The 14,226-nt window shown below is 48.4% G+C and overlaps 1 protein-coding gene across 6 annotated transcripts in view; it reads left to right on the top strand.

The window, feature by feature from the left end:
• LOC119397111 (serine/threonine-protein kinase STK11) overlaps positions 1-14,226 on the top strand; it is a 336,048-nt gene that overhangs the window by 5,744 nt on the left and 316,078 nt on the right. For 4 of the 6 annotated variants that reach the window (XM_049416704.1, XM_049416705.1, XM_049416701.1 and 1 more), the window contains exon 2: positions 13,968-14,156. In XM_049416704.1, coding sequence (XP_049272661.1) covers positions 14,016-14,156 — 141 coding nt within the window. In that variant the 5' untranslated portion in view covers positions 13,968-14,015. Of the gene's footprint in view, positions 1-5,571; positions 5,688-13,967; positions 14,157-14,226 lie in introns of those variants that run through there. The other 2 variants (XM_049416703.1, XM_049416702.1) reach the window with 1 other exon arrangement.

Below are 14,226 nucleotides of genomic sequence, written 5' to 3'. Positions count from 1 at the left end.
TAGTTTTATGCATATTAATTTTCAGACCTACTCTTCTACTTTCCGTATCCAGTTCAGTAATCATGAGCTGTAATTCGTCTCCCTCGTTACTTATCAATGCAATGTCATCAGCGAATCGCAGGTTACTGAGATACTCTCCGTTAACTCTTATCCCTAATTCTTCCCAATCTAGGGCCCTGAAAACCTCCTGTAAACACGCGGTGAATAGCATTGGAGAGATCGTGTCTCTTTGCCGTACACCCTTCTTTATTGGGATTCTGTCACTTTCTTTATGGAGGACGCTAGTGGCTGTGGATCCGCTGTAGATTTCTTCCATTATGTTTATATAGGCTTCGTCGATGCCCTGATTCCGCAGTGCCTGCATGACTGCTGATGTCTCCACCGAATCAAATGCCTTCTCGTAATCTATGAAGGCTATGTATAGGGGTTGGTTGTATTCCGCGCATTTCTCTATCACCTGATTGATAGTATGAATATGGTCTATTGTTGAGAAGCCTGTACGAAATGCTGCCTGGTCCCTTGGTTGATTGAACTCTAATGTCGTATTAATTCTGTTAGCAATTACTTTTGTAAATAGCTTGTAGACAATGGACAGTAAGCTGATAGGCCTGTAATTTTTCAGGTCCTTGATGTCCCCTTTCTTACGGATCAAGATGATGTTGGCATTCTTCCGAGATTCTGGTATCCTCCCCGTCGAGCGAGACACTTCGTATACAGGGTGGCCAGTTTTTCTAACATAATCTCTCCACCGTCCTTCAACAGGTCCGATGTTACCTGATCCTCACCAGCTGCTTTGCCTCTTTGCATTTCCTTTAGGGCTTTCTTTACTTCTCCTGTCAACATTGGTGGGTTGTCAGATTCCTCTGGGCTATTACTGCTTCTTACGTTATCATCCTGACTGTCTCGGCTGCTGTACAAATCTCTGTAGAACTCTTCCGCTACCTCAACTATTCTATCCATATTGGTTGTGACCTTGCCTTCCTTGTCCCTTAATGCATGCATCTGATTTTTGCCTATGCACAGTTTTGTCTTCATAGCTTTGAGGCTTCTTCTGTTCTTTAGAGCATGCTCAATTCTCTCCATATTATGCTTTCTTATATCGGCTACTTTATGCCTATTGATTAACTTTGAAAGCTCTGCCAGCTCTATTTTGTCTGTTGCAGTTGAGGCTTTCATAGCTTGACGTTTCCTAATGAGGTTTTTCATCTCTTGGGATAGCTTACCAGTGTCCTGTCTAACGACTGTACCCCCGACTTCCACTGCACACTCTTTAATGATACTAGTCAAATTATCATTTATTGCGTCAACGCTAAGGTTGGTTTCCTCGGTTAAAGCCGCGTACCTATTCTGAAGTGAAACTCTGAATTGCTGTACTTTCCCTCTCAGAGCTAGGTCATTAATCGGCTTCTTGCGTATCAGTTTCTGCCGTTCCTTCCTCACGTCTAGTTGAATTCTAGATCTTACTATTCTATGGTCACCGCATCGGATCTTGTTAACTACTTCCACATCCTGTACAATGCCCGGGTTGCCGCACATTATGGAGTCTATTTCATTTTTAGTTTCGCCATCAGGACTCCTCCACGTCCACTTACGAGTAGCCTATTTTCTGTTGAAGGTATTCTACAGCCTACAGAAACCTACAGAAGGTATCCTACAAACCATAACAAGCCTGCTGTAAAACTTAAAGGGGCCTTTATGCAATTGCCCACGTCCACTTACGAGTAGCCCATTTTCTGTTGAAGGTATTCTACAGCCTACAGAAGCCTACAGAAAGTATCCTACAAACCATAACAAGCCTGCTGTAAAACTTACAGGGGCCTTTATGCAATTGCCTAAGACAACTCGAAGGCAAAAGCCGTCTTCTTTTTCTTATCAGTGAGTCTATTGATCTCTTCCACCTCCAAAAGCTTTCTGCACCTCGCAGGGTATTGCAAAGCCTCACGGCTTTGCAAAACCCTGCGGCTTTGGCCTGCCTTTGACCGAGTGATGATGTTGTGGAATGACATCATCATGCGACGTTGTGTTGTGATGGCATCGTGATGTCAAAATGGCATCACAAATTCTGGCGACCTGTGACATCATTGACGGCGTCACATTACATTGAGGACATGTGACTTCTGGTACACCAACTGCACACTCGCACACATTCACTTGAATATCACGTGACTTTTGACAGGCTTTTATTACTTAGCTTTTTGTTCATCATTCGTGTTGATGTCGACCCCGGTCTTACGAAGTATCTTCAGGTCTCGGCAAATCTCGAAGACGACATGGATGTTCAACTTTCGCCTCTGATGAGGCATGTAAGGCCTTTGCCCTAAAAATATCATGTGTGGCTTTGGTGCAAGCTTAGTGCAGTGATGTGAGTACTGCCTCAGTTGCACCAAACTGTGCCGAGAGGTAGGTAGCTAAACAACTTGATGGATTCACGAGAGGATCACGTGAGGGGGGAAGTAGGAAGCTCTAGATTTAGACGAAAGAAACACAGCGCCGACCAAAAGTAAAAATATATTCTTAAAAAGACGTTTCGGCTCCCACACGGGAGCCTTGTTCACAATGAAGTATGTGCAGCAAGTTCGATTACTTATAAGGTTGTCTAATCACATGTTTGAGGCAACGGGCATACACAGGCGGAAGATTACCACAGCTTTTATTCAGCGTGTGCGCAGTGGTTTGAATAAACAATGATTCGAGATGAAGCCGTGGAAAGAGCTTCTTTTCCGTGGCGATGACGGAAGCATCTTCCCAGTTGATCACATGGCCCGTGGACACAACATGTTCGGCGAGTGCATTTGATGTCACCTTTCTGTTTTTCACGTCATTGCAGTGCTCGCGTAACCTTCTCTTGAAATTGCCGGTCTCACCGATATAAACATGTGTACAATCTGTGCAAGGGATTTTGTAGACAACACCTGGAAACATCTCCCGCTCTAACTTGTCCTTGACGTTCGTGAGGCTGTTTCCAAGTTTATGTGCAGGTATATGGGAGACCTGTACGTCGTAGGAGCACAAAATTCTGGCGAGTGCCTCACTGCCCGGAGCATACGGCACCCACACTCTTTTTTTTTTTTTTTTTTTTTGCTGAAGGATTGCTTGGATGGACCGGCCGTGATAGTTGACGTTGAACTGAATTGATGAATGAGGACGGGTAACCGCATGCGGCCAGCTCCCGACGGACGGTCTCCACGTCACTACGTGCGTCTTCTTCGCTTGAGCAAGTCCGTTGAGCCCGTTTTAAGAGAGTCGAGACGACAGAGCGTTTGTGGCAGGAAGGATTCAGCGATCTGAAATTCAGGTAGCGGCCAGTGTGTGTGCTTTTCCTGTAGACGGAGAACTTCAAGTGTCCGTCTTCTCATTTTACGAGGACGTCGAGGAAAGGAAGGCAGCCCTCCGATTCTTCTTCCACTGTGAATTGTATCGAGTGTTCAATTGAATTTAGCTGAGATGTAAAGGCCGGCAAGGCCTCACGTTGTAAAACGCAAAAGCAATCGTCAACATACCGTAGGAATACTTTCGGTGAGACGGCAAATGAGGACAAAGCACGACTCTCGACCGCTTCCATGGTGAGGTTCGCGACGGTGACAGACACGGAAGCACCCATGGCAGTGTCATGTACCTGTTTATAGAACTTGTTCCAGAACGTAGAGTAAGTGTTCTGCAAGCAGAACAGGAGAAGCCTCGCGAGGTCTGCAACCTCTGTTGGTGATGATGGCAATACAACTTTCTGCGCACGCGCTGAGGACGACATATATTTATATGTGAATTTCTGCGAATAAACTTCAGTTGTTAGTGGCGCTCCGTCCCGTGTCCTTTCTTGTGTTTGTCCTGGTTTGCGCCTTAAAAATCATTATGAACGTTCACCAACTTGCCCAACAAAAAGTTCTCCTAAACCATATCTTGTTCACGTAGTCATTTCTGTCTAGTAAAACAGTAGCGTTTCCTTTATCGGCAGCAAGAATAACGATTTTCTCGTTATTGTGTAAGGACTTGACTGCCTCACGGTCTTTCAGGGACAAAGGAGAGGGTTGCTTCCGTAGACGTGATGACAGCAAGGTCACGGCACGCGTGCGGGCTTCATCCCTTCGAGTAGCATCTACTAGACTGACGGCATTTTCCACAGCACAGACTAACTTCCTGTGGTCACTTGCAGCGCCAGCGTTCAAGTTCAGACCAAGGTTGAGGACAGCGACTTCACTTTTGTTCGGCATGTAAGACGAAAGGTTTAACACAGTTGCCTTCCCGGAATTTCCAGATCCGTATGGAAATTGGCATAATCTCTCTAACTTCTTCTCGTGCGATATTTCGCACCGGTGACTTTGAATGTTGGCGTTGAAATTCGCATGCAACTGTATACGTGCAAATTCTTCGGGACACTCGAATTCGATACGGCGTCGTGCAAAAAAGGCTTCATTTTCTAAGTGCCTGATTCTGTCTCTGCAATCCAAAATTCTCGCCTGTAATAGCTGGCGCTCCGCTTTCATGATGACGCTCGTTCCAACCCTTGTAGGCACAAGTCTTTGTAGGCGAAGAGAGCGTGGTATCATACCACGAGTTTTGCAAGCCAGGTTGAAGTTCAGGTGACTCTTGAATGACGACAGCTTGCAAGAGAGTGACACGTAACGTCGAACTTGCTGAATGAATGGTTGGCCATTCTTCGTCAACTGCTCTGCCCTAGCAGAGGCGGCTCGCAACCGAAGCTACAGTGCCAAGAGGTGAAACCTGCTACATTTTGGCATAAATTGCGTAATTTGCACCGAGCATAGGCAAGACATCACTTTTGATTCTTTCGGAGAGAAAAAAATATGGCAGAAGCTTGAATTACATACATAAGTTGCCATTGGAATATTTAGTGGTCATTGGAGCGGACAGGCGAGAGCTGTGTAATAATAGAAAATCTCTCAAAGCCAATAATTATGTACAAGTAAATTGCAGTTACCACCCAATCCTTGATCGAGCTTACAATAATGTTCATCCCTCACCACCATTTGTGCTTTTTGCCCGTTGTGATCACCTTGACATCCACACAAAGGCATCCACACAAGTGGTGACTTCTGCACCGAAGCACGTGGCCTAGCATAAATTTTTGCTTAGTGTAAATAAATGGCAGCGCATGAAATCAAACCTGGCAGGTTTTGCGATAGGCTTATGTACAGAGCCAGACAGTGACGACATGTATCGTGGCAGGAACGCAGTATAAATAGTTGTCTTGATCAAAATGTCAAGTTTGAATGCGTAAGATTTATTTCAGCACTCCAGGCCTTGATTCAATTGAGCCGTTAAATCTGCACGTTGAGTTCACCGGCTGGGAACGGGGGGGGGGGACGGTGCCAACTATCCATACTATGGAATTGCATCGTCAAGTCATGTAAAAATAGTTACTGAATGCTGTGGTGTCAGAAAATATCTAATAATCTGTAAAATTGCAAGTTTTTGTGAGACACCAGTCTTTTCTATCAAGATTGATTGCAGTAAGCATTACCTGTAATTAACTAACCTTTTGTTTCAGTTAGGTTATTTTATAAAAAAAAATTGTAATGCTATTCGCTTTGAATTCCAAAATATTTCATACAGGGCACTCAAGTTTTGTAGCACTGACAATTGGGCGAGTTGGTACAGATGCATGGCTTCAGAACGCCGCAACAAGGAAGACGAAAAGACCAAAGATCACACGGCATCAAGGCATCATGGTAAGACGACTCGGGAAGTAATCGAGGCATGGAACATTCAAAATAAAAAACAGTCTTGTATCAGCTGTCCCTCGATTGCGCTACAGGATAAAGAGATCTTGTACCTGATTGGTTAACGTGCTTTGGCTTTTGGTTGTTCTTTTTGTTTTTTGGCGTTGTGTATAGCCACGTGTGTGTATATATCTGCTCTGTGATATGAAATAAACTTTAGTTGTGAGTCGGCGCTTGTGTTCGTGTGATCTTTCGTCTTTTCGTCTTCCTTGTTGCGCCGTTCTGAAGCCATACACTCAAGTTTTAATTCCATACAATGGCCAGGATTCATCAACAATTCTAGCCTCTGCAGTGGCCTGTTGGAAAAGCATGGTGACGCACTATTCCGGTGTATCGCTGCTCCTTATCAACTTAGACAAAAGTTCAGGTTAGAGAACCTGTCTATTTAGACAGGTTCTTGAAATGCAGAGCCTTTCTTTCTCAGAAATTTCGATGAGCGCAGCATTCGAACCCACACGCAATATACCCAATTAAACTGTTATTAATTCCGATGAACGAAAAGCCCAACAAGTCTGCCCATAAAGTGCGACAGCATGCACTTCACCACACAACTCGTACACCTAGGTTGTACTGAAAGTACAGTCATCATCACAATAGTTATTTTCAAAATTGAAAAGAATAATCGTGGAAAATTTGTGCTGCCTGGAGCTTCAGGGAAAGCCCCGCTGAATAACCAGTAAGAATTGTGTCGAGCAGCCTGATAGGTGCATGGAAGTTGAGGGCTCCCTGCAGGAAAGCGAGGAGCAGTGAGTTAATTTCACCTTTATGGATAACTATACATGTGTGTTAAACATGGTAAAACTACTCCCAAATAGCGACTAAAAAGGTTGCACTGAATAATGTGTGACAGGCAGCTGTGCCAAATTGGCTTCGGCCGAGCACATCACTGTTGGAAGCAGTTTTATACACTTGCATTCTGTGGTTCACACTGCGTAAGGATACAGACAAAAGAGGACACCCGAGCGCCGTCTTTCAACTGAATGTTTACTGGAAAGCACAGAACAACGTATATGGAGAAAGTAAATGTGAATTAATGTGCCTGTCAGGGAACTCCTTTTAAGGGTACTGTCTTTTCTCTGTGGTTGCTCCCCTTGCATGGCAATTCTGATGAATCATTGCCGAGGCCTGCCGCATTGAAATGCATGCACTGTTGTGTGGCTTCCATCTCTCTCACTAATAAAGAGTTTGCTTTCCTGGAGATCACCACTCATGCATGTTTACGGAGTTCATCATTTTTCTTTAGTTTTCGTAACAGCTGGTATGTCTATGTTCATGTGCTTTCCAACAAACATCCAGCTGAAACCAGAGCTAAAACAGGAAACACAGACAGGTGGACTAGCACTGACTGCCAACTGCTGTGGTTTATTGTGAAAACACACCTTGAGACGGTGCACATACAGGGAACACTTCTAGTGGCACATGCGTCAAGTAACAAAGCTTGTTTAGTCAAAAAAGATTAGTTGCAGAGATTGTTGCATTCTACGTGGGTGTGCAAAGAACGTGAAGATGACAAGCGGCAGCAATTTGGCTATCCACTGATAAATGTGCATGCCTACCAATTTTTCAAGAGACCCAATTTTTGCGTAGTTACAAAGATCATGCGTGACGTTTTCAAAGCGTTCGATATGAAGTGCAAAGATACAAGATGTGCAGAGATACAAAGATACAAGCGCCGTCGTCTCGTGTCCTTTCTTGTCCCGTCTTTTTAGCGCTGTTTCTCACCCGTAATCATGAACCAACCAGCCCAAATGCGTACCCTTCTACAATACAAGATGTGTTTATTTATTTATTAGTACAACCTACATCGCCCAAGTGGGCATTATTGTAGGGGGGTAAAAAAAAATCACACCGTTGTACAGTCCAAAAAAGTCAAACACATTCGCGCAGCAGTGCGTGCGCATTCACGAAAAGAACACATCTTGTAGTGACGAACGAAAAGCATCAGCGGGAAGATCGACAACACACGCGTCCAACTCATTCCATTCACGAATAGTGAAAGGAAAAAAAGAATGAGCGAAGACACCGGTACGACAGCTGATCTCACGGATTTTTTTCGAGTGATCATTTCTATGCGACACGTAGTATGGGCTCATCTGTGCAAACTTTTGTTAATGCGAATTTCATCACAAAAGATGGAATGGAAAAACTTTAATCGCAAGAATTTTCTGCGCTGCTCAAGAAGTTTCCAAGTTACTTTTAATGCAAGTAATACTGGAGTTAAAGTTGTAACTGCCACTGACGAAACATGTAGCGCGGTTTTGTATGCGTTCAAGTTTATAGATTAGAGTTTGACCATGAGGATCCCATACTGGATAGGCAAGGATGCGTCGGACATTTGTAACATACAAAGCTTCTTTCAAGCTTTTTGGGGCAGACTTGAAGTTGCGTTTAATAAAATTGAACACACCGTTGGCTTTGCCAGTTACGTAACCTATATGCTTGTTCCAAGATAAATCGGCAGACAAGTATACACCAAGGTATTTAAAATGCACACGTTCAGTACATATGACTGACAAAGAATGTAAGTATCTCTACAACTAACTGTTTTTGACTAAACAAGCTGTGTTATCTGTATTTGTTATTTGAAGGTATGGTTGCGTGTTCTCACAATAAACCAAAGCAGTTGGCAGCCGATGCTAGTCCTGTGACTTCTTGTCCGTGTCTTCTTAGCGCTGTTGTACCTATAGATAGTTACCAACTAGCATGCATTCAGACGCTATTCAATTGAAAGAGGGCGCTTGTGTCATCTTTTCTCTTCTTTTGACCTTGAATGTAATTCAACTCGCCCAACGCTCTAGCCTTTAAGCACTTGCCATACCACTGTCCTCGGGGTTCGTAACATTCTGCACCAATAAAGCCTAAATATTGCCACGCCCACTTCTCGTCTTGTTTTGATGTATTCGGGTTTGACCGGCAGGGACGGTTATCAACGCTCGACGCTGTCCGCGAAGCGGTGTTCGAGAAGCTTCGCGATTGTAGTAGGTCGTTCTGTTAAGAAATCGCCCCGCACGCGAATGTTCCAGCTTTGTCGAGAGATAACGCCGCCACCAGCGATATTGCTGGAAAGTTCGATAGCGCCTGTATAAAAGCCGACGCGCTTGACTGTTTGTCACTTGATCGACGGTCGACGCTCTGTTCGCCGCTATCAGCGTATAGCTGTAGTTTGACTTTCAGTTTCCCGGCCACAAGTTCGGCCAAATAAAGAGTTTCATCTGACGTGCTGACTGCCGCCATTGTCGACGTCACGACCACGTGACATCTGGTGGAGGTGCTGCTTCTTCCATGATCCGGACGCCCCCGCGAAGCGCTGACCCAAGTCCAAGCCGCGAGGAGGACGACGGCAAAGAAAACCCGGATCGTCGAACAAGCCGCAGGCAGAAGGGACTGCAGCCAGAGCACGGGCTCCTTCACGAACAAACCAGGCAGCCCCAAGGTCCCAACACCGACCGAAGCGACGATGACCGACCCCGTGCAGCCTGCGCCGATCCTACTCCGGCAGCCCAAGGAGCCGCCAACCTTCCACGGGTCGTCATTCGAAGACCCGGAAACCTGGCTCGAGACTTTCGAAAGGGTCTCAACATTCAACAACTGGGACCCCGAGGACAAGCTGCGCCACGTTTACTTTTACCTTGAAGACGCAGCAAGGACCTGGTTCGAGAATCGGGAGTCCACTCTTCGAACTTGGGACGCCTTTCGCAGTGCTTTCCTGGAGACGTTTGCAAGCGTTGTCAGAAAAGAAAAGGCCGCAGCCTTGCTAGAGACACGGGTCCAATTTCCAAATGAAAGCGTTGCCATCTTTGGAGAGGAAATGACCAGACTCTTCCGCCACGCTGACCCAGCCATGCCTGAGGACAAGAAAGTCAGGTTGCTCATGCAAGGGGTAAAGCAAGAGCTCTTCGCTTGGCTGACGCGGAACCCACCCTCGACAGTCCAAGAATTCGTTTCAGAGGCGACGATGATTTAGAAGACGCTGGAAATGCGCAACCGCCAGTACAATCGCCGATCGATTCAAGACAGCCCAGCTGTTCATGCTGTCGGCTCCGACGACCTATGTGAAATGATCCGAGCGATCGTGCGGGAAGAACTGCGCAAGCTGTTACCCTTACTACAGCCTGAAGTTGCCTCAATCGCTGACATCGTCCGAGAGGAAATCCAGCAGTCTCTGGGCACCCCCGAGTCAACGCAGCCGCAGCTGCAAGCAGTGAGCTATGCTGCTGCAGCCCGACGCAACGCCCCCCCTCCTTGCTCACATCAAGACGGCGCGCTGCCCCAGCAGTTCCGCCACCAGGCACCACCGCCGCCGCCACCGATGTCATACCGCCCGCCAGCCAGCCAGCTATACACGCCGAGGAAGACCGACGTTTGGCGCGCCCCCGACCATCGCCCACTCTGCTACCATTGCGGAGAAGCTGGCCACACTTACCACCGCTGCCAGTATCGACAGATGGGACTGCGTGGGTTCGCCATCGACGCGCTGCGTCCACAGCGGGGTGAACGACCACGCGACATCGCCGAATAACTCGCAGGAGCGCAATGGACCCCCCGAGGACCTTCCCAATCGCCATCGCCAGGCCGCTACGTCTCCCCCCAACGCCGACCATACACTGGCCCAACGCGAGGCCGGTCACCCAGCCCGTATCCGGAAAACTAAGGGCAGCAACCGATGGAGGTGCGTTTGCTGTACGACGAAATACCGAAGATCCTCTGCCGCCGCCGACAACGTCGCCACGAAATCAAAAGAACACGCCGCAAGCCGAACGAAGCCCTGACGTCGAAACTTCACGGCCCGGAAAAGACCTGATGACGCAGCGTCGAAGCAGCGGGACAAACCGACATAGCCGTGATCCGACGCCGCGACCAAATCGAAACGGTAGGCGACGAACGAGTGACCTCAACGTTCTCATCGACGGCCACAACGTCACCGCTCTCGTCGATACTGGAGCCGAATTTTCTGTCATCAGTGGACCGTTCGCGACGAAGCTGAAGAAAGTCAAGACCGCCTGGGAAGGCCCCGAAATCCGGACAGCTGGAGGTCACCTAGTAACGCCGGCAGGAATCTGCACAGCGAGGGTCTCCATTAACAACCGGATTTATCCCGCAAGCTTCGTAGTCCTTCAGCATTGCTCCCGAGATGTCATCCTTGGTATGGACTTCTTAGGCCTTCATGGTGCAGTCATCGACCTCAGATCCAAGTCGATAACACTATCTACAGAAAAAGCATTACCGCCATACACGCCGCCAGGGAAGCATGCCTTGAATGTGCTGGAAGACCAGGTCACCATACCCCCTCGCTCCGCCGTCATCATTTCCGTCGGCACTCAGAAGGTAGCAGTTCTGAAGGAAAAAATTGTAGCGCAAAGCAACACACGGACAGACAGAGAGGACGGGACTGGCGCCAGTCCCGTCCTCTCTGTCTGTCTGTGCTACAATTTTTTCCTTCAGAAGTCCTGAACCAACTAGCCCAACAAAACGTATTGCTAAGAAGGTAGCAGACCTGGAAGGCGTTGTTGAAGGTGACCACCACCAGTTGATGAACCGCGAGATTTGCGTCGCCAGAGGAATAGCAGAGTCGCGGGGAGGCAAAGCAACAGTGATGCTCACAAACTTTAACAACGAGTATAAGCACGTAAACAAAGGCACTACGGTCGCCTACATCCAAGACATTGTGGCAGCCACCAATGCTTTCGCCATCGCCGATTCTTCCGAGCCCACACCGCCTTCAGATGCCTCCGATACTAGCGCATTTCGACGAATACGCCGATACGGAAATCCACACCGACGCAAGCAGCGTAGGACTCGGCGCCGTCCTTGTGCAGAAGACTGACGGGCAGGAAAGGTTCATCAGTTATGCTAGCCAGTCGCTATCAAAGGCGGAAACGAACTATTCCACAACAGAAAAGGAGTGCCTAGCGATCATCTGGGCTACATCCAAGTTTCGCCCCTACCTCTACGGCCGGCCCTTCATAGTTGTGAGCGACCACCACGCATTGTGTTGGCTAGCTAACTTGAAGGACCCTTCAGGTCGCCTCGCACGGTGGAGCCTACGACTTCAAGAATTTGACATTACCGTCGTTTACAAGTCCGGAAGAAAACACTCCGACGCTGACTGCCTGTCTCGCGCCCCCGTCAACCCACCGCCGCAGGACGACAAGGAGGACGACTCCTTCTTGGGAACCATAAGTGCCGACGACTTCGCCGAACGACAGCGAGCGGACCCAGAACTCAGGGGCCTTATGGAATACCTCGAGGGCAGGACCACCGTTGTTCCGAAGGTATTCACGTGGGGACTGACGTCGTTTTTCTTGCGCAATGGTGTTCTCCTAAAGAAGAACTTCTCACCACTTCGAGCTGATTGCCTTCTCGTGGTACCCTCGACATTGCGGCCAGAGGTCCTCCAGGCTCTGCACGAAGACCCGACGTCTGGACACCTGGGTGTTTCTCGCACGCTAGCAAGAATACATGAGTACTACTGGCCGCGCCTTTCCGCTGACGTCACTCGTTACGTAAAGACCTGCCGGGACTGTCAGCGACGCAAGACACCGCCCACTAGGCCAGCCGGACTTCTGCAGCCTATCGAGCCACCTCGACGGCCGTTCCAGCTAATCCGGATGGACTTACTGGGGCCGTTCCCGACGTCCAATACCGGAAACAAATGGATCATCGTAGCTACTGACTACCTTACCCGCTACGCCGAGACAAGGGCCCTGCCCAGAGGCAGTGCCGCCGAGGTAGCGAAGTTCTTCGTTGAGAACATCATCCGACGTCATGGCGCCTCAGAGGTCCTCATCACCGACAGAGGTAGAGCGTTTACCGCTGACCTAACTCAGGCGATACTGAGATACAGCCAAACAAGCCACCGCCGGACCACAGCGTACCACCCACAGACAAATGGCCTCACCGAGCGGCTAAACAAGACCATCGCCGACATGCTGGCCATGTATGTCAATGTCGAACACAAGACGTGGGATGCCATCGTTCCGTATGTGACCTTCGCATACAACACGGCCGTTCAAGAAACGACGCAGATGACGCCGTACAAGTTGGTCTACGGAAGGAGCCCGGCGACGACGCTTGACGCCATGCTACCCAACGTCACCGACGAAGAAAATCTCGCCGCCGCCGCTTACTTACAACGTGTCGAAGAAGCTCGACAGCTCGCCCGCCTGTGCATCAACACCCAGCAGCACACCGACAGCCGTCGCTGCAATCTTCGACGACGCTTCGTGGAATACCAGCCCGGCGACTGTGTTTGGGTCTGGACGCCGATACGCCGACGGGGGCTTAGCGAAAAACTCCTTCGGCGATACTTCGGGCCATACAAGGTTCTTAGACGCCTCGGCGCTCTTGACTACGAGGTCATCCCGGACGGCATTACGAACTCCCAGCGACGCCGCGCATGACCTGAAGTCGTCCATGTCGTGCGCCTGAAGCCGTTTTTTGCGCGTTAACGCACCTGGGGACTCTATTTTTTTCCTTTGTTATCGTAATTTATTTGTGCATGCACTTGTTTTTTTTCTCTTCTATGTTCTTTCACAAGCATAGGGACGATGCTTTTTCAGAGGGGGGCAATGCCACGCCCACTTCTTGTCTTGTTTTGATGTATTTGGGTTTAACCGGCAGGGACGGTTATCAACGCTTGATGCTGTCCGCGAAGCAGTGTTCGAGAAGCTTCGCGATTGTAGTGGGTCATTCTGTTAAGAAATCGCCCCGCACGCGAATGTTCCAGCTTTGTTGAGAGATAACGCCGCCACCAGTGATATCGCTGGAAAGTTCGATGGCGCCTGTATAAAAGCCGACGCGCTTGACCGCTTGTCAGTTGATCGACGGTCGACGCTCTGTTCGCCGCTATCAGCGTATAGCTGTAGTTTGACTTTCCAGTTTCCCAGCCACAAGTTCGGCCAAATAAAGAGGTTCATCTCTGACGTGCTGACTGCTGCCTTCATCGACGTCACGACCACGTGACAATATTGCCGAAGCCGCATTAGCAAAAATATAAATTACTTGTGTCAATTGAGAAGCTACAATTTTCATTCTATACTTGCTCATAGTTGCTCAGCAGCTAACATTTCCTCGCTAAAGGCTGATCTCAGTTATCTAGCAGCATGGAAATTCTCACTTTAAAAATGTTTCTCAACAGCTTGATTTTCAGTGACGGTTATACAACTTGTAATAATTTGGTAATTTCCTCGTAGAGTATGAACTGACTTCTCTTTCTGTGTGTGACTGCAGCCACACTTCACTTGGGAGTGCTGATATCATCGGGGCTTCAGTGCCAGCATGGAGGAGGAGCACATTCCTGTGGAGGACGACCTGGCTCCAGGTGCATTCTTTGGGGAGCCTGGTGACGAAGGGCAGCCGTTGGAGCGATGGCTCAACGACGATGAAGGTCCGCTGGTTTTCTACCGTGTCAACTCGCAGGTGGGCATTTTTTCGTATGTCAAGTAGTGGCCTTCAGGTGAACCACGGACATGCTGGGCTGCACTCATGA

This window comes from Rhipicephalus sanguineus, chromosome 6 (assembly GCF_013339695.2).
Source record: "Rhipicephalus sanguineus isolate Rsan-2018 chromosome 6, BIME_Rsan_1.4, whole genome shotgun sequence".
Lineage (NCBI taxonomy): Eukaryota > Metazoa > Arthropoda > Arachnida > Ixodida > Ixodidae > Rhipicephalus > Rhipicephalus sanguineus.
Note: the sequence above shows the minus strand (reverse complement) of the source record. Positions and strands in the feature narration are given on the sequence as shown.